The sequence below is a fragment of the Amaranthus tricolor genome, chromosome 10 (genome assembly GCF_026212465.1).
Source record: "Amaranthus tricolor cultivar Red isolate AtriRed21 chromosome 10, ASM2621246v1, whole genome shotgun sequence".
NCBI classification, from domain to species: Eukaryota; Viridiplantae; Streptophyta; class Magnoliopsida; order Caryophyllales; family Amaranthaceae; genus Amaranthus; species Amaranthus tricolor.
This window is the reverse complement of record NC_080056.1, coordinates 882,688-904,347: the sequence shown is the minus strand read 5'-3', so window position 1 is coordinate 904,347 and position 21,660 is coordinate 882,688. Positions and strand designations below refer to the sequence as shown.

General features: G+C 31.8%; 1 protein-coding gene across 1 annotated transcript; it reads left to right on the top strand.

Moving 5' to 3' along the window:
• The first annotated feature begins 3,291 nt into the window (after nucleotides 1-3,291).
• Nucleotides 3,292-11,898, top strand: LOC130826073 (E3 ubiquitin ligase PARAQUAT TOLERANCE 3-like). The gene is made up of 15 exons (XM_057691594.1): nucleotides 3,292-4,308; nucleotides 5,166-5,265; nucleotides 5,765-5,843; nucleotides 5,918-6,087; nucleotides 6,195-6,262; nucleotides 6,416-6,481; nucleotides 6,632-6,788; nucleotides 6,872-7,020; nucleotides 7,509-7,673; nucleotides 7,751-8,065; nucleotides 8,156-8,200; nucleotides 8,328-8,616; nucleotides 9,373-9,498; nucleotides 9,850-9,931; nucleotides 10,861-11,898. The coding sequence occupies exons 1-15, from the start codon at nucleotides 4,143-4,145 to the stop codon at nucleotides 11,635-11,637; spliced, it is 2,754 nt and encodes a 917-aa protein (XP_057547577.1). The 5' UTR covers nucleotides 3,292-4,142; the 3' UTR covers nucleotides 11,638-11,898.
• The last annotated feature ends 9,762 nt before the right edge of the window (nucleotides 11,899-21,660 follow it).

The following is a 21,660-nucleotide window of genomic DNA, read 5'->3' as shown; positions in this document are numbered from 1 at the left end:
TTAGTAGCTGTCAGCAAGTTTTATATGAGATTGTTTCATCACGAAAGTGGTCTATACATTCAAATCATTTTTTAATCAATTTAAGATTATAAGCGATCACTTTAAAATTATAAACAATTACTTTAAGTTATAATTAGTTATTTTAATATAAAAATAACACTTTATGACTATATGTGTACATTAAACCAACCTAATAAAAATAATTTCACGTTATACCATCTCATTAAAAATTTGCGTCTATAATCTATCAGCTAGTCTCTCGCTACTCTCTTGAGAGACGTATCTCAAGCCCAACCTAGTAAAAATTAATACCTACTTACCGTATTCTTAATGCCTACTTACATTATCCTTAATGCTTATTTACCGTATTCTTAATATCTACTTTCAATATCTTAAATGTCTACTTACATTATTCTTAATGTCTAATTATAATATTTTAAAAAATATATAATGGGTCGACCCAATGAGAGATGGTCTCCATCTCTCACACGAATCATACAATATTATAATTTTGCTGCTAAATGACAAATGACGGTCTAACAGCCATTTGCTAAATACAGCAAAATTACTAGTTAATCAAAGCTGACATGGCAGTTTTATAGTCGTCTATAGTGTAATTTGAAATTAATATAAGTTTTTGCAAGATTGCTTGCATTTTTTCTACTTTTTATAATAAAACCATAAAATAATTACAACATGTATTATACAATGAGAAAATATTTACGGCATACATTATACAATCAGAAATATTAGATTGTTTCTATAATAAAAAGCATTAGAATTTCACTATTTTCGTTTAATACAAAATACTCCTAAAATAAATATTTCAATCGGAATAGTTAGTAATTGAAATCATACAATCAAAATGATCAGATAGTTCTATAATGAAAGACATAGAATTTCACTATTTCTCTTTAATAATAATAACATAAATTAAATAATCAGAATAAATATTTTCAGTAATAATATGAAACTTTCTTGGTAATTGCAATGAAAACTGGAATATATATTTTTTGTCCATAACGAATTATTGTTAAAATTTAAATATATTATAATAATTTATTTAAATTAATAAGTTTCATAATAATAATAATACACAATGTTATTTTTTATTTATTTTTTATTACTCTGTTATTGAATCTTTTATTGAGTAATTATGTTATAACAAATTTAAATATATTATCACATTTTATTTAATTTACCATAATTTCTTAATGATAATTTGAAACTATATTTTAATATGAAATTTAAATATAATATGAAAATTTCTTAGTAATTGCAATTATACAATAAGAATGATTAGATTATTTCTATAATAAAAAGAGAAAATTATAATAAATTACCTATTCTATACCCCTCTTCGCAAAAAAACTACCTTATCTAAAAGTTTTTGCAAAAAACTACCTTATATAATACATTTCTTTGCAAAAGACTACCTTATAACGGTTTTTAGCATTTGACCGTTAAAATTAACCGTTGACTATCACGTGATAGTCACGTGACCTTAAAAAATTTAAAAATAAAAAAATAATAAAAAATAATAATAATAAAAATAATAATAATAAAAAAAAAATAATAAAAATAAATAATAATAAAAATAAAAAGTAAAAATAAAAAAAAAAATAAAAAAAAAATAATAATAATATAATAATAATAATAATAAAAATAAAAATAAAAATAAAATTTGAAAAAATAAAAATAAAAATAATAAAAAAAATTAATAATAATAATAATAATAATAATAATAATAATAATAATAATAATAATAATAATAAAAATAAAAATAAAAATAAAAACAAATATAATAATAATAGTAATAATAATAATAATAATAATAATAATAATAATAATAATAATAATAATTTATAAAAAAAAAATTTGAAAAAAAATTTATTTTTTTTATTTTTATATTTTTATTATCATTATTTATTTTTTTTATTTTTAATTTTTATTTTTATTATTATTATTATTATTTTTTTATTTTTATTTTTATTATTATTATTATTATTATTATTATTTTTTTTTTTTTGTTTTTTTTTATTTTTTTATCTTTTAATTTTTTAAGGTCACGTGACTATCACGTGATAGTCAACGGTTAATTTTTCAGTAATAAAAATAATTTAGATAGTTTATTATTATTAGAATAGGTAGTTTATTATAATTTTCTCTAATAAAAATTCAGTTTCCAGTAATAAAATGAAACTTTTTGGTAATTGAAATCATACAATCAAAATGATTAGATAGTTTTATAATAAAAGACATAGAATTTCACTATTTCTCTTTAATACAGAATAACATAAATTAAATAATCAGAATAAATATTATGAAACTTTCTTGGTAATTGCAATAAAAATATCTACTGCAATATATAACGAATTATTGTTAAAATTTAAATATATTATAATATTTTATCTAAATTAATAAATTTCATAATAATAATACACAATGTTATTTTTTATTACTCTGATATTGAATCTTTTATTGAGTAATTGTGTTATAAAAAATTTAAATATATATTATTACATTTTATTTAAATTACTATAATTTCTTAATGATAATATGAAACTATATTTTAATTGTTTATTTATTGCTCTACTATTTAATCATTTATTGAATTTTTATGTTGTTACATTAATTTAAATATATTATTATTATATTTTTTAAATTACTATATTTTATAATGTTAATATGAAATAATATTTTTTATTATTTTTCTAGAAAAATTACCTAGAATAATCCAAATTTTTCACTGATTTCCTACAATAATCTTAACTTTTGATAAAACATAATAATTCCAAATTATAGCATAAATTATTCTTTATTTTAACTTTTAATATTTAATATTTTAATTTTTTAATTTAAATTTTTCGTTTTTGTAACAATTAACCTACAAAATTTGGTCACTATTTGGATAACAATATTCTTGGGTAAGTGACCCTAAAATTGAGATTATTCATGATTAATTAAAAATTGGGATTATTATAAAAAAATCAATAAATAAAACGTTGAATTATTCTAGGTAATTTTTCTATAATTATTTATTAAGCTATTATATTGTTGTAAACATTTTGAATATATAATTATTATTTTTATATATTTTACTATAATTTTATAATAATAATATGCAATTACACAGTAACTTAAAATTTACGTTTTTAAAAAATTCATTCTATAAAACTCCGTGCTTTGTGATAATCTATTGTCTACCCTATCATGCGAGTAGAGCAGGGTAAACCCGATATCAGTCCATGGATAATCCAGATATCGCAAAATAAGACTATTCAAATTTCAAACCCGATCCTGAACACAAACAATATCCAATCATAACCGAACCTTCTCTACATTTAACCCCCAACCTCAACTCTTTTTACGGATTCATATTTCATCACCTATCTTTTCCCAATTCGTAAACCCTAACCCTAATTCTCTCTCTAGATTCTTCCTTTAAACTCAATAACTCCTTACAGAACTATCGCTGTTGGACTTTTAAGTAGCTTCTTATCATTCAATTCTCAAACGAGGATAATCAGATCGCGGTTTTCATCTCTCAAATACGTTAATTGTCGCTGAATCGCTGCAAATTTCTCATCTATTTTTCATTCAATTGAATAAACTTCAAATTTTACTTTCTCAAGAGTTGCAATATTTTTTGGGTGATTCTACGTCGTCGGAGCTTCTCGCTGTGAAGATGGATTATTGAAGAGTCGGTGCTGATTAATTCACTTTTTCACGAAGGATATATCGATTTCGTGCTTCGATCTATCAGATCCTATTGATTCCTTACTATCTTACTTTTTTGGAAGAAATTTTTTTGCTGAGTACTCATAATTGAAGCACGAATTCATTTTGTTCGAAGAATGCAGATTATTTCAACAAGATACAAATAGATTTCCGGTGTTCGAAGATTTCCGCACTCCGCAGTGAAGTATACAAGGAGAGGAAGCTTGAAGGCGAAAAAGATATTAAAAAATTTCTTTTGTACTTTGTTATAATAATTTTAAGTTCGAAGTTAAATTAGAGGCCTATATTTGAATAATTCAACGGCCTCTGAATATCCTTTTAGCTAGTTAGGGTTTTTGTTTGATTTTGTGCGATACAAGATTTGTTCGATTGATCAATTTGTTTTTGAAGGAAAGAAAATTATGGCAGTTTATTATAAGTTTAAAAGTGCAAAAGATTACGACTCAATTTCAATCGATGGTCATTTCATATCGGTTGCCAATTTAAAAGAAAGAATTTTTGAATCAAAGCATTTGGGAAGGGGTACTGATTTTGACCTTGTTGTGACCAATGCTCAAACTAATGAAGGTTGGTCGAATTTTAGTCTGAGTTCATAAGTTTTGTTTGAATTTAGATTGCATCAGCTCAATTTTGAACCCGCAATCATATATACATGCTGTTATTTTGGGGTAGGTGACGTTAAAAACTGATTTAATTTTATTAGATTGTGTGAAATCTGAGGTTCGTGCTAGTTTTTTGCTTGAGATCTCAGCAGGAGTCTCTGAACTAAGGCCAAGTTGCTCTGGCTTGTTGTGCGAAGTATGGTTTCTTGGTTGAGTATTTTAGTTCGGCCACATTGCTAACTTGCTTAAATTATACTCCTATGTCTGAATGATATTGCCCCAAAGTCCCAATGTGAGCTTTTTCTATAGCATGAGACAAATCTGTTGGGACAGAAGGAGAATATTTATGCTAATTAACTTTAGATTGATAGGGTGGCCAACATAGGAAGGGGTGGGGAATGAGATGCGGCGTTAAATTGGACATATGTGCACATTCTCATGCTAGAATGGGCATGGTCTCTTAATGCTAATTGTTGAAATAAGTGCTTCTTTATTTGGTATGTAGGGTTTAGAAATGCTCTTTGCACATCATTTGTATATTCTCGATGATGATAAGCAATTAGCAGATACGGGGATTTTCTTGTAAAATTCTATGAATTAGGTTAAAATACAACAAGGTACAAGCCCAGCTTCCCATTGAAGGTGGCTTAATTTGGTTTGGGTTTCATTAACAGTAGCTCAGCTAAATCGAACTTTTTTGATTTCCCTTGAATAATAGATGTGGGTGTTGTCAGGTCAAAATTGGGCAGTGCAACTTGGCTGTATTATTTGATGTCTTTTTGCAGTTTTTCATGGATTGTTCTCTCTGTTCTGCGATTTCAGAGTATATAGATGAAGCAACGTTGATTCCAAAAAACACTTCAGTGTTAATTCGTCGAGTACCAGGACGGCCTCGCATGCCTATTGTTTCACAACCAGACGAGTATTGATCGAATCTTTTGCTTTTTTTGACCCTTAAATCTTTTATGTTGATACCATGGGCTGCCATGTTTTGGGGAAGAATATTGGGATGTATGGTAAAATAACTTATTGAACAATTTTTGCTTGTTTCGACACAAATAAATGGTCGAGTGGTCAAACCGACGATCTAATGCTAGTTTTTGGTAAATTAGTTGGTTAGTTTGTTGTTTGACTCAACTATTTTTGAACAAGCTGCTCTTGGCAGCGCGTTCAAATTTAAAATCCGCCTGTCAAACCAGCTGTTTTGATGATAACAACTGGTCAAATCGTAAAATCAAATGGTCAAATTAGTGACTCCATTCAGCTATTAAATGTTTGCGAAACACCACTATTGTGTTGGAGTCTTTCATATTGTATTTTATGTATTTTTTCTCATTTCTATCAGATTTTGTAAAAGGAATTGAGTTCTTATGGTGGTTAAGGTTGTTTGTTAAGTGGGAAATTCTGCTTTTCTTTTTTAGGTTGAAGGTGGAGGAAAAGATTGAGAATGAACAACAAAAAAGCAACTTTATAGTTGCTGATTCTTCAGGATTTGGAGATGTATATTTCTACTCTACATATTAGTTTATGGTAGTCACAAAATTTATACTTTATTGACACTTAAATTTGTTCAGTTTGAAGCTTCAGGATTGGATGATGATTTTGGAAATGATTTATATGCCATCCCTGAGATGATACCTGGACAATCAAGAAATGCATTGCAGGATTCGGTTCCTTCAAGCAAAGCTGATGAGGATAGCAAACTAAAAGCTTTTATTGAGAATTCTTCTTTCGACTGGCAGCGGTGAGACATGCATTTTATCTAAATTTTTCACTAGCGCCATACATGTTATTGCAAGTCCATCTTTTTGTGTTCCTGGTACTAATGTGAAGTAATCTGTAATTATGCAGTCAACCTACTGATGGTTTTGGTCCTGGGAGAGGGTTTGGCAGAGGTGGAAGGGGTGGTCGAGGTTTTGGTATGTCTTAAAGCTTTATTTGCTCTATTGTATACACTTCTAGTTGTTGTTTTCCGCTTGACAGATATGTTGCAATCCTTCTGCAATGTTGGCATGTATCGGTATCTTAATGACTGAAAATGATTGTCATTGCATTTTGCTTGTGTTTATTAGGTCGAGGTGGTTTGGAGCGCAAAACTCCTCCACAAGGCTATATCTGTCACAGGTGCAAGGTTCCTGGTAAGTTCTTGCTTATTCCTGTTTATTTTACCTTGTTAGTTATTATTTTCTTTGTTCATTCCTGATTGATTGTGGATAACTTAATCTTAGTTTTTTGATTTGTATTCGTGATTGAAAGAGTAATTTGATTGTGGATAACTCTGTCCTTAGGTCATTTTATTCAGCACTGCCCAACAAATGGTGACCCTACTTATGACATCAAGAAAGTGAAACCTCCTACTGGTATTCCCAAGTCGATGCTCGTAGCTACGCCAGATGGCTCTTATGCTTTGCCCAGTGGCACATCTGCTGTGTTGAAACCAAATGAGTGTGTTCACTTTCTTTAGCACTTGTTTTTGCGCTTTGTATTTTAGGCTGCTTCTTGAGCTGAAAGTAGTTTGAATCTGACAGGGCTGCTTTTGAGAAAGAAATTGAAGGGCTGCCATCTACTCGTTCAGTTGGAGATCTTCCTCCAGAGCTTCATTGCCCCCTTTGCAAGGAAGTTATGAAAGATGCTGTGTTAACAAGCAAGTGTTGTTTCCAGAGTTTCTGTGACAAATGTAGGGTGCTTGTGTACTACAAAATGTTTTTTAAAGACTTGAATGTTTGTCAATACTTTTTTTGGCACTTTGTTTTGATGATTGTGGATGATATTAAGAATACACTTTGTTGTTAGTTTGAACATAATGTTTTTAAGTTGATTAGTGGAGTGCCATCATGGTTTCCAGATGGTTGCGGTATACTATCTGCTGTACTCTTCTGCATGGTTTCTTGGAAGGGATATAATTTAAAGATGAAACAAATTGAAGATGATTGGCTTTATTTGTTTTTTATTTTAATCTCATTGGCTGTTGCCTTTTCTTGGCTCATACAAAGCTGGTTTATGTTGTACTATGATATGGATGTTTGTCATCTATAATGCGCTTTGGTGAACTTTTGATGTATAATTGAAATAAATAAATCTATTGCTATTGTCGAGATAATTTTGTCAGCTGATGCATTTAGTTCTCAAGATTTGTTCATTTCTTATTTCTTCGACGTTTGTCAGGTATAAGGGATTATATCATTTCTAAGTCCATATGTATTTGTGGGGCAAGAGATGTACTGGCAGATGATCTTCTGCCAAATAAGACACTTCGAGAAACCATTAACCGGATATTGGAGTCTGGTAATAGTAGTGCAGACAATGCTGGGAGTGCTCTCCAAGTTCAAGGTTATTAAGTTGTTCCATTCTTGCTAGGTTATTGTTTCTCTCCTCATTTAAAAAGTCTCATTATTGTGTCTTCTCAGATATGGAATCGGCGCGTTTTCCTCAGCCTAGGATTCCTTCACCTACTCAATCTGCTGCCTCAAAAGGGGAGCAAATGCTTCCACCACGCACTGAAGGAACTTCAAATTTAAAGGGGAGTGTGCAAGATATAAAGCCTAGTGATGCTTCACAGCCACAGGTACAATCTCAAACCTCAGAGAAAGTCAAAATTAACATCGTTCCAGATGTGTCTGAAGCTACGCATGAGTCAGCTAGTGTGAAGGAGCCTGCACCTCAGGGCAGTGCTTTACCTGTGGAAGAAGAGGTTCAACAAAGAATGGTTCCTGGTGAAGCAGGTACATCTCCTAATCAGATTTGTCTTAGTTTGCTATTTTTCTGTGATGAATGGGATCATGTTTTAAGTATTTCACTTTTGTATTTTCCAGGAAAGAAAAAGAAGAAGAAGAAGAAGATGCCGTTACCCGTTAATGGTACATCTTTTTTTTTTTTTTTTTCCTTGTTCTCATTGTAGATAGAAGTATTTCGTTGGAGGTTGTGATGAGGTATTGTTCGTGCTTGTTGTACTGTTTTCTGATACTTGGCTTGCAACTGATAAAGGTGCAGCTCCAGATATGCAATGGATGGGCATGCAGCAGGGGATGGATGGATTTATGGGCCCTCCTGCTGCCTTTAATCCTTGCTGGCCGGGCATGCAACCTGCAATGGATGGATTCATGGGCCCTTTTGGCGGTAACATGCCATTTAATAATATGGGTTATGGTCTAGGACCTATGGATATGCCTTTCGGCAATGTTATGCCTCCAGATCCTTTTGGTAATGTTATGCGTCCTGATCCTTTCGGTGCGCAAGGGTTTATGATGCCCCCAATGTTTCCTCCTCCTCAGAGGTATATATCATATTTTTTGTTTTATTTTCTCTTGTATATGTGACTATTATCCTGAATCCTGATTATAAGTTGGTTTTTGGATAAATAACGATTGCAATCTTGTTACTCATTTTTGTACTGATAAGAGCTACAGTATACTTGACTAAAGCACAATGTCTCGGTTGAGTAAATGGTTTCAACTTGTCAAACACTCGTGTTAAAAATTAAGGGGTGTCTGCTAGCTGTTTTTAAGGGTTGGAATGGGAATCAGATCCATTGTTTGGTTGTGTGGGTAATGTTTCAATTACATTGCCATAAGTGATATCTTTACTTCGTTACAACAACGACATGAGAAGTGACAAAGAAACAACAGATCATCACTCCTCTCTCTCCATGCTCATACACTTACTCCTCTTCATACCAAACAATTAATAATAATAGTACTTTGAGAATACCATTATTTCTCTTTAGGCATTCCCTTTCTTTTTCATTTCCACCTCATACAAAACACCTCCCAGGGGCCTTAATGAAAACAGCCTTTGTGAAGGTAAGTTGCAGAGTGCAGGCATCCAGCTTTGTCATGAGGAGCTTGATAGCGGAGCCTCTTCATAGTTTTTGCATCAAAGTCGATAGTGATGTTTGTTGGTTATAGTGCAATACACATTCTTATTGCATTGTCTTTTATGGCACATGCTTACTTCTTGCTATATAATGGTATGCAACATTACTTTGTTACGTGAAATTAATGTTTTTTTTTTGTTTTGCAAAAAAATCCAGGGATCTTGCAGCTGAATTTGGAATGGGCATGAATATGAGGCCACCACTGATGAGTAGAGAAGAATTTGAGGCTCGGAAAGCTGAAGTAAGAAGAAAGCGAGAAATGGAAATGAGACGCGTTGAGAGGTGAAAAAACAAGTTTAAGATCTTTTTGCAGTGTTTCTACTGATTCAATTCTTGGTTTTGTTTAAAATCGTTACTCTTAGAACCAGCAAAGTTTTACTCCCTTGTCTCACTTTTCACCTTTGCTCTTTTGGTAATGATACCTACCACTCTCTTTTGATCTCACCCACATATTCACTCACCCTTTTCATCGACTCATTTCTTGACCCCACTTGATACACGAATAACCAATTAATATTTACACATCTTTGAAAGAGGTGCAAATCTAATGGGACGGATGGAGTATGATTTATAATGCTATTCTTGCACTTGGAGATTCTAACTGTCCTTTTCTAATTTGGATATGTATTGCAGCCGGGAGCCTCCGAAAGACCGTGATTATAGCAGAGAAGTTAGCAGCAGCGCCAATCCTCCACCTATGATGAAGTCAAAATCTGTATGTTATTTTGTTCATGCTTTTTATGACTTTTGATAGCAGGAGCTCATCCTCATCTGCATGCTGCGACTTAATTCCCCTGGTCCATGTCAATGCGGAGTCATGGGAAAGGATCACATTTATACATTTTTTTCCATTTATTATATACTTTTTTCATTTCTCTGGGAGAATTTGATTAGGCTATATATAATTCTCCAAACTTGGGTTGTAACTTTTGTCTTTTAATTTAGTTTTTTAATGGCTATACGCCTGTATATATATGGGTTGTTTCCACAGGCCCACGTTAGTGGATTCTTCCTTCTGGTTCTTTTTATTTTTTCCTTTTGTATTTGTATTTTATTTTTCACTTTATTTGTCCCATTTTAGTGGAAGAGAATTTCTTTGGGATTATTTAATATAAAATAAAAATGTCTGATTAATGTTAAGAGATTAAGAGATTTTCATAAAATGAACTGCGGATTCTTGCAGTTCTAAATCCAAAAATAAATAATTCTTTTACTCTTGTATTTTTACAAAACTAAACTAATGATTTTCAATTTTTTAAATAATGAATAAAATCATCAGTACTCTTCTTAAACTATGAAGTATTATTGTTTTTCAGTAATCAGTACCTAAAAATATCTTTTTGATTCTTTTATTTTATTTTTATGTGAATTAAATTTTCTAAATATAACAGTAATTTTAGAAATACACTTTGTTAGAATACTCAATTGCTTCAATACAATTACAATTTTTCTTAACATGCTAGTCAAGTCTTTGTCCATAAAATGTCAATCAATGCTATCATTTGACCATACATTAGGGGTTGAAGGAGAAGAAAAAGGGATATTGATGCCCTTTGATTTAATTATTTTCTTATGCTTTCTTAATGAGACTTTTGGGTTTGGCATTGCTTGGTATTACAATGTCTTGCTTTGACTTTGATGCAGAGGCCACCACCAATTAGAAGGTCTCCAAGCGAAGATCGCTACGACAGTCATCGTGAAAGGGAGAGAGCACGGGAGAGGGCCTCTGTTGACCGTGATCGGGACCGAGAGCATGATCGCGAAAGCCATCATCGTCGAACCTCCCACAGCCATAGGTCTGAAACGGTTTCCCCAGACAGATCTAGACGTGATCCAGATGCTCCCCGCCCAACCTTGAAAAGGAAATCGGAACATCATGACCGTGACCATAACCAGGAACGGGAACGAGAGCGGGAGCATCATGAACGGGAACGGGAGAGGGAGAGGGAGCGGGAGCACCATGAACGGGAAAAGGATCACCATGAACGGGAAAGGGAGCAACGTGAACACCGTACCCATTCCAAGTCCTCATCCACAAAGCAGCCGTCTTCTTCAGATGCGGTCCCAGCATCATCCGACAAGAAACACAAGGCAAGTGTGTTCTCAAGGATAAGCTTCCCAGAAGAGGAGCCAAGTAAGAAGCGTAAGGTCTCCGCTGAGCCTAAAGCCAAGGCCAGGCCAAAGCTCGTTAGTAAGGATAATGACGCCCACCACCACAAGACAGTGCCATCGTCTTCTGCAAATGGCTACTATCATGACACCGGGACAAAGAGTGCAGCAGCAGCTTTGGATTATGAATCGAGTGATGATGAACGCCATTTTAAGAGGAAGCCATCAAGGTACGAGCCATCGCCCCCACCTAGAGAGGATTGGATAGGTGTGAATGAGGAGGATGGGAGGAGGCATAGGAAACACAGGTAGATTGATTGATGGTTCTGAATACCAAGAGTGACTATTGACTTGGCTACTAATTGCCGGGGATGGACTTCCTCTGTTTTTGGGCTTATTGCTCATCCTTGTAATTGTAGAAAATGAGCATAGGGGATCAATTTCTTCCCTTGTGGGTTATACTGCTCATCTTTGTAACATTTTGTTCTATCTTTTTGATTTTGCAACAAAATTGTACTTGCACTTTGTTCTGTGTTTTGGGGTATAAATGAAATTACTTTCAACTTTCCTAAATGTATGTCTTCATCTACGCCTACTCACATATTATTTGAGATTGAGGCCATATTGTTCGAGAATAAGGTTTTAACGTTATTATGTTCTTCGCTCTCTGTAGTTGTCCGTGTACTGTAAAAACCCTAAATTAATCTAATAAAGTAGGATGCATGCTTAGTGCAAAGGTTGATCAACTAATGCTAATTGCTCATTTGGGTATTGGACTCCTAATCTAGTTGCTCATTTGAGTATCGACCCCATTTCAATCTTTTTTGGTCAAGCAAGTTTGATGGCTCGCCTTTGTATTTTGGTGCTTTTTCCAGCAATAAAACTTTTCCATCATTCTACCAAGCCCGTCCAAAACTGCTTGCTTAATTAGTCAGAGGAGCTCAACACTTGCATACAAATCTTTTTGTTTTGTTTTAATTATGAATATTTGTTTAAAGATATTATGAATATTTTAACAATACAAAAACTAACATGATTCTACTTTCTTTATTATTTTACACTTTTATCAATATTTTATTAATATAAGGTCTGACATAAACTTTTTTCTTTATTATTTTATACTTTTATTAATATTTTTTGTAATACAAGACTCATAATTGTATATAGAAAAACCATGGAAAATAAAAGTAGAACATAATAGTAAGACGGTGGAAGTATATATATATATATATATATATATATATATATATATATATATATATATATATATGTGTGTGTGTGTGTGTGTGTGTGTGTGTATATATATATGTGTGTGTGTGTGTGTATATATATATATATATGTGTGTGTGTGTGTGTATATATATGTATATATATATATATATATATGTATATATATATATATATATATATGTATATATATATATATATGTATACATATATGTATACATATATATGTAACCCCCAATACAAGATAAAAAAACAACTAAGACTTTTTCTACTAGCAAGTATCGACCATTATAACTTAACTTGTCAAAACATGATTAGTTGGTTGGATTTTAAGCGGGATCATTTTTTAGTTGGATCATTTTTATGTTAACTTTAAAATATTAGACCATTTTTGGGTTAGGTCATTTTTTGTTTTGATCGACATTTTTATTATGGGGCGAGGTAAAATTTATTTAAGAAAACTTTACTTTTCATTATTTTTCTCACCCTAAAAGTGCAAAGTACCTAACATAGAATGTTTAATTTTGGAAAATAAAATAAAATTAACAACTAAATATATACGTTTTAATTGTAATATTTTATTATAATCATCTACTAAATTACGACTTCTTCTATAATTCTTCATCATTTGGTCCATTATTTTATGATACTTTTGACGTTTGAAATATATAATATTGAAAATTTTCTATATCTTAATACCCTACTCATTCTTTATTCCATAGTGAAAAAAAACATAAAATAACTAAAAAAATACTTCTTCCTATTCATTTTAAATGTCTTATTTTTTTATTGAGTTAAGTCACCCTAAATATCTCATTTTTATGTTGAGTATGTTAACTTTACCAATTTACACTTACTAAACTTAACATTTTCACACATTTAGACATACTAATCGTACTTTACCCCTATCAAAATTTAAAACATTATATTTTTTCTTTTTTATATGTGATCCCATTTAACCACCTAAAAATAGTAATAAATCAAATGGAACACATTGGTTGAATAGGAATAGGAATGAATAGCAAATAAGTTAACAATAATCATAATTAAGAACAATTATTTAATACTTTTTATTCTTTTAGATTTACCACTAAAAGTGTCATTTCTTATTGATTTGTGTGCATCATTAACACGATTACACTTTTGCTTATACATCAAATAACACAAGAAATCTTCACATATATTGATATACATGCACATAATTTTGGCCATTACACACAAAGACCAAATTTATTCACTAAATATTACAAGATATTATTACATTATATTATATTATATTATATCATGTTATATATTATTGATCCAGGCCCTCTTCCTTAATAGATAATGGAAGATTTAGTATTCAAAGCATGCATGCATAAAAATTAAAAAGTTAAAGAAATAAACCAAGTAGCTAAGAGTTCTTCATTCCATATTAGGCAACAGTAGGAAGATTTATTATTATCAAATTAAGAGGTTTTGATAAAGCTAGCACCTATGTTTAAATTTAGAATACAAGCAGTGATAGAACCAAGGTTAAGCGGAAGCGGAAGGACTGTACCAGGGTTAACAGAAGTGATGATGCCATTGTTATTGAGATTCGAATGACAGGTGGTTGAGATTTGAATTCGTGACCTCTTGTCACATTAACTGCCAATACCATGTCAACCAAAAGCTTAAACTTATGATTAAGGCCCCAAAATATGTTATATAGTTTAACCGGCGTGGGTGAAATTCCTTAACATACCCCAAATATAAATAAATCAGCTCATCTTGGATGAGGTCGTCTTACCATAAGACGAGTTCATATAATTAGTCAATTTCTCTAATTAATCATTTTAAAATTGTAAGTGATTTATTTAAGATTATAAATTATTACTTTAAAACAAAAAAAAGTGATCATTTAAAAATTTTTAGTGCACAATAAAAATGACCTCATTACAAAATCGTCTCATTTAAGAACTTGTAAAATAAAAAATTTAAATCAGGGCTTTGCATTATTATTGACTTTTTGAATATATCACTTGCAAAATAAAATTCACATCATTATGAATGTATCAATTTTACAACAAAAGAAAAGTAAAAGTCGAACATAGCAATAAATAGCAACTGAAAAAAAAAAGAAGAGAAATTTGCATAAGAATTCGAGCAAGAAGATAAGAATCACAAATAAAGTAGGACTAAGTTTACCTTAAAAAATAAAAAATCAATGAAAATTTAGTTCAATTTTTCGAAAATAAACTAGTTTTAATATAAATAAGCTAGTAACACAATAGTAGTACTAATATAAATTATAAACATAAAACTAATAAAAATAAATTCTATTCAACAAAAATACATTTAGCTTTGTACAATTTTTCAAAGTTTTTCTTCAAAAAAAAATATTTTAAATCTACTTTTCAAAATCATGGTGAACTAAACAAAATATTCTTTAAACCTTAAACCAATAATATTTTTAGTTTAACAAAAATATAATCACCTATATAAATATTAGTAACTACAAATAACAAAAGTAATAGAGATATGCCCCCATTGATTACATAGAATAAGTTTGAGCTTTGGATAGCGAATTAAGAAAATCAAGAGTGAAATTATTCTATTCAATGTCGCAATATTTATTAAACAAAAAAAATTTGCAAGAAATATGGAATAATAAAATTTAATAAAAATATATGGGATTACAATTCTGGTGATCTTTTAATTCTCATTAGCTACGTGATGAGGTGTTTGTGACTTATTTTATTTGAAAATTCATTTAAAACCTAGGAATAATTAGTGAATTTAATTTGAAGAATTTTAAAATATTAATTTTCATATTTTATCTTATTTATTTATTATTTATATAGTGGATTCTAACCTAGAATTTCTAACAATCATCCTCTGACTCTCTAATATTGAAACACATCTTTAGACTTTGAATAAAACTATGTTCTTTAGAATTTTCAATTCTCATCAATGACGTACCCTATCATTTGATCTACTAATATAAATCTAACTTAACCATTTGAGGGGCTTACAAATACATTACATCCCCTCGGCCGTAACTTGTGATCATTTAGGTAGAATGTTAGGCCGTGATAATTTATCACATAATTACATACCCCATGGACCTACTTGTGTGAACGCATTTGTGGGCTCGGGCCCACAAAAGCACAAACCCACGAGTAATAAACGTAGATTTGAATACAAATATGATGAGTTTCACTCTTTTGCAAAATCATATGGTATTAGAAGGAATACTCACCAAGCATTATATGCAAGTCTATAACCCAATATTTTAACGATGTGAAAAATCTTCCTAACATGTAAAGTATTTCCAATATAAAACTCGGCTACTTTGAACTTTCCATTCTGAATATCTATTCCTATCCTTCTTCTTTGTCTTTTTGAAATTGTCACTGAAAAAGCTCTAACTTCGATTTACATGCACATTGTTGCATTGCAAAGTCAAAAGAAAAGGTCTACATTAACTCTTTATTGATGCTGTCTAACTGTGAGACGACTTCAATTGGATCAACCCAAACTGAAAACGAAAGTCTCAAAGAGGTTCAACAATTAAAAACAAATGAAAAATATAATGCAAAAGATGGACACATGTGTTTATGAGGTATCTTGAATACCTCCCCCTCAAATATAGTTTATTATAATGAATTCAACAATTACAAGTATAATAAACCTCCCTTATCTTGAGAACAATCTCTCAAGACCACAAATACTAAAGCAAAGTAAGAATACTCTCAAGTTTCTAACAATGCAATAGCCCTCTCAACAATATGTGTGTTTTGTGGTGAATGTTACTATGAGTGATGAATCCTATTTATAGGCAAGATATTCATCACTCTTAGTATTCCCTCATAAATCACCATAAACTCACATGTAACATCCCAATTAACATCCTAATTAACCATGACAATAAACATTACAATAAACAATAGAGTAATGCACCACATTATTGCATAGTCACTACAAATTCTGACCAAAAACAGGATCCAAGGTAGTCTGCTGGACTTCTGCTCGACCGAGCCACTACCTCGCTCGGTCGAGCAAGCTTCCAGTAAAGCTACTGACTTGTTCTGGACACCTTGCTCGACCGAGCTAACGCCGCTCGACCGGTCGAGCAAGACTTTACTCGATCGAGCGGTTGGTCGAGCCACTCACAGTCTGCTTCTTTCTTTGTTGCTTTGATCAAGCAACTCTTATTAACCGTTCCAAACCTTAAATCACCCATATCCGACACATCTTTATCGACCCTCTCTAAAGTACAAGACAAAGCATGTTCGATTATATGTTTAAAGCTAACATCATCATTAAGATTATTGGCGCTTGCTTTAACACAAACTATTGTAAAAAAATTACTTCCTGGCCTGTATATATGGGAGTTTATTTTTCATTGTTTTTTTAAATGAATTTTTCACTAATAAACATTATATATCGATCCTTCTTATAGTTAGACGGTCTCACACAAGACTGACCGATATTCTAACTTAAGTTTTACTTCTTTCTCATAAATTGCTTTTTTTTTGTTGCGTCAACTATTCAACATGATAATAATAATCATATTATTTTCTAATTATGCTTGGACGTCACTTGTTAATATGTGATGTGTCAGCTATTAAGGCACTACGGTTCGTAGGTTTCCTTGTGAAAATTGACAATAAAAACATTAAATAGTAATTAGTGAATGCTTATAAATTTGGACAACGCTAATGTAAGCTTATTAAAGATTATAACAACGTGGTGTGTCGTTTGATAAACTAAAAGAAGGTTTGGCCTTATGTATTTTATTACCTAAATGCATTTGGATTCAATTTCACTTGATCCCTTTTGTTGCAGAAATTTATTTTATTGAGAATTTTTTAAGAATCTTTCTCGACTCAGAGAATTCTTTAGCCGCATCCTCCTTTATGAATATGAATTGCTGCCTTTCTCTCCTCTTCATACTCTAATCATAGTTTCTTCTGAACGGAATAAATTATGTATCATAATGATGATTTAGATGATGATGTATTTCTTCTAGAAGATGTGAAGTTTTTTAGCTTTTTAATCTTATTTCCTAATAAAATGGATCATTAACTTACATTATTAGTCACTGTTATATTGCTTTTTTAAACGTTTATGTTCATATGAGCTCAAGTAAATCATACTCCTATGAAAGAGACCATCTTTTTTTAATGTTTCCAATCTTAAATTATTAGTTATTATCTAAACATAAATTTTTATTTAAAATTATTTAATTATTTAATCTTCAATAAGTTATAATGAACAATAATTAATCAATATTCAATCAATTAACTTTTAGTAAAAGAAGAAGATTTAAAGAGCATAGAGCTCAACATAAAAAATGAAGTTTTCAAATTTTAAAAAATAAGATAAATAAATTAAGTTATAGTAAATTTTTTATTTTATTTCAGATATTTTCAACCTATAGCAATTTATTCAAAATATAAGTTTATTACTTAGTATTTTCAAAAAAAAGTATATATTGGCGGCTGTACTTAAAATTGGTTATGAGTCTTTTGACATAAACTATTCAATTAAACAATTAATCAGCATAAGTTCTTGTAAATTTAATTTGTATTTAAAAAACTACTATTTATAAGAATACTTAAAATATCTTTCAAAGGTGTTCAAATTTCTTTCGAAATAACTCCATTCATAATATGTTTGAAAATCTAATTAAATAAATTAATATTTTTTCTATAAACAATAAATATATAGGAGAATATTTATTATATCAAGAAACTCAAGTTTAACAATTCCATAAAGTACCTATTGTTATTGTTTCTGTCGAGAAACTTGAGTTAAATTTGTTAGAAGGGAAAGGATCGATAACTCAAATGAATTTGTATTTGTCACTCGGGTTGATTGTATTCGGCTTGGTTCAAGTTAGGTTGGCCAGGCCTCATGGCCTGGAAAACGAGCAAACAAAGTTACTTGCGCAGAGGTATCTTTTATTATGAATGGTAGTATACTAATGTGATTATAAATGATAGTATACTAATGTGTGACTTGAGTGCACATTAAAGGGTTGAATTCATGTGTGTGACTCTTGAGTTGTGGAATCCAAAAGGGTGTAATAAGGTGAAGAGTATTCATGGGAATTATTGGTGTTAATGAAGATTAAGGTGAAGAGTCTCATGTGTGTGACTCTTGAGATAATGCCTTTTCAAGTTCTTAGAGTTATTTCATAGTATTCATTACCCTAAATTAACTATGTATTTATGTGAGCCATTCATCTTCAAGTACCTAGCACTATAAATAGGGCTCTCATACCCACACTTCAAGTATGTAAAAACACATCAAACACAACCCTTAAGCCAAACACATAGCCTATTGTTGTTATCTCTATCTCAATTGTAATTCTTCATATTGAAGTGTTGTTTGTATTCATTTGATATAATATAAACATAACTACACACCACGGAGGACGTAGCCATCATTGGGTGAACCTCCTTAAATTTTTGTGTCCTTGTTTGTTACTTCGTCAAACTTATTTTTGCTCATTGTTGTTTGTTCTTAACATCGTAAGTATTTGGCGATCGTTTTCAATTGGTATCAGAGCCAAGGTTATTTTGCGGTGTTTTAAGAAATTATTACTTGAAAATCATGACTACAATGAAGCTCGATATTGAGAAGTTTGATAGGAATGTAAACTTTGGCTTATGGCAAGTCAAAATGAGAGCCATTTTGATTCAAAATGGTGTGCACAAGGCGATTGATGGTGTAGAGAAGATGCCGGAAGGAATGTCCGCATCGAGATGGGAAGAGATAGACACAAAGGCGTTATCGGCAATCCAATTATGCTTATCCAATGAAGTTCTAAGAGAGGTTGTTAAAGAAACAACAACCAAGAGTATATGGGAGAAATTGGAATCACTCTACATCGCCAAGAGTGTTACCAATAGGCTACTTTTGAAGAGTAGACTCTACGACTTACGCTTGGAGGAAGGTAAACCTTTAAAACCTCACTTGGATGAGTTTTGTTCCATTGTTATGGATTTACAAAACATTGATGTTAAGTTTGATGATGAAGACTTGGCAATTTATCTTTTATGTTCTTTACCCCCTTCTTATAAAAATTTTAGAGAAACTCTACTTTATGGTAGAGATAATTTGAGTAGTGATGATGTGAAGAATGCCTTGACTCAAAGGGATCTCATTGATACACAATTGTCACAAAAGTCACCAAGCAATGCTAGTGACGGTTTGTTTGTAAGAGGGAGGTCACAAGAGAAAGGTTCCACTAGTGGGAGTGGAAACAAGGGTAAAGGAAGGTCCAAGTCCGTGAGGCCAAACAAAAATAAGTCTTGTAACTATTGCAAGCTTAAGGGCCACATCAAAAAGGATTGTTGGAAGCTTAAGAGAAAGCTAGAAGAAGAGGCAAGGGAAGGAACTAGCAATGCCAATGCTAGTTACGTGAATGATAGTGATGATGGCGATGTTCTTGTTGCCACTCATGAGTACAAAGGTAATAATGAATGGATTCTTGATTCGGGGTGCACATTCCACATGACTCCCAACAAAACTTTCTTCCATACATTTGAAAGTGTTGATGGGGGAAATGTTACCATGGGAAACAACACCACATGTAAGGTTGTTGGGATTGGGAGCATTAAAATTAAAATGTTTGATGGGATTGTGAGGACCTTAACCGATGTAAGGTATGTCCCGGGCTTGAAAAAGAATCTTTTATCTTTGGGTACTCTTGATAAGATCGGGTGTAGAATCACTTGTGAAGGTGGAGTTATGAAGGTAGCCAAGGGTTCACTAGTGGTGATGAAGGGGAGGTTGAATGGGAGTTTGTATGCTCTTCAAGGTTCAACCATTCTTGGCTCGGCGAATGTATCCACAAGCACAATGTCCGATCGTGACACCAAACTTTGGCACTTGAGGCTTGGTCACATGAGCGAAAGAGGTATGTTTGAACTCTCTAAACAAGGTTTATTTGATGGAAAAAATTTTGGGAACCTTGGTTTTTGTGAACATTGTGTTTATGGGAAACACAAGAGAGTTAGTTTTAAACCCGCCATCCACAACACTAAGGGGATATTAGATTATGTCCATTCCGACTTGTGGGGGCCTTCACGAACGCCCTCCCTTAGTGGTTGTAGCTACATGTTGACCTTTATTGATGATTACTCTAGAAAAGTTTGGTGTTACTTTATAAAACATAAATATGAAGTTTTTGATGTCTTCTTGGAATGGAAGAAGATGATTGAAAAGAAAGCCGGTAGGAGCATCAAGACCTTGAGAACCGACAATGGTCTTGAATTTATTGATAGCAAGTTTCTCAATTATTGTTCTAATGAAGGTATTGTTAGACATAGAACTTGTGCAGGTCGTCCTCAACAAAATGGTGTTGCGGAGAGGATGAATAAAACGTTATTGGAAAGGGCAAGATGCATGCTAAATCAAGCAAATTTGGGGAAACAATTTTGGGCCGAAGCGGTGGCTACGGCATGTTATTTGATCAACCGTTCACCTCATACCGCCTTGAAGTTCAAGTCGCCACAAGAGGTATGGTACAACACTCCGGTAAACTATTCTAGTCTTAGAATCTTTGGTTGTCCAGCTTATATTCATGTAAATGATGGTAAGTTAGAACCTAGGGCTAGAAAAGGTATCTTTGTGGGGTATGGAGTGGGTGTAAAGGGGTATAGGGTATGGTGTAATGAATCAAAGAAAATTGTTGTTTCTAGAGATGTTGTTTTTGATGAAGATAGCATGCTTGTATCTAATGTTGAAAAACCTTTTAATAATGATGATAATGAAGCACAAGTGGAGGTTGAATCCTCCAATGTTGATAATGAGAAAAATGATGATGTTCAACAAAGGTCTCCTCCTTTGTCCACAACTAGGCAAAGAAGGAAGATCGTAGCTCCAAGGAGGTACATTGAAGAGTGTGATTATGTTGTTTATGCTCTCAACATTGCTAGCGAAGTCGAAGGGTTAAATGAACCAAGTACGTACAAGGAGGCTATGGCCTCAAATGACTCAAGCAAGTGGTTGATTGCTATGAAACAAGAGATGGAATCTCTTGCGAAGAATGGAACTTGGGATATCGTTGTTGCACCAAAGAAAAAGAAGATTGTGGGGTGCAAGTGGATATTCAAGAGGAAGGAGGGTCCT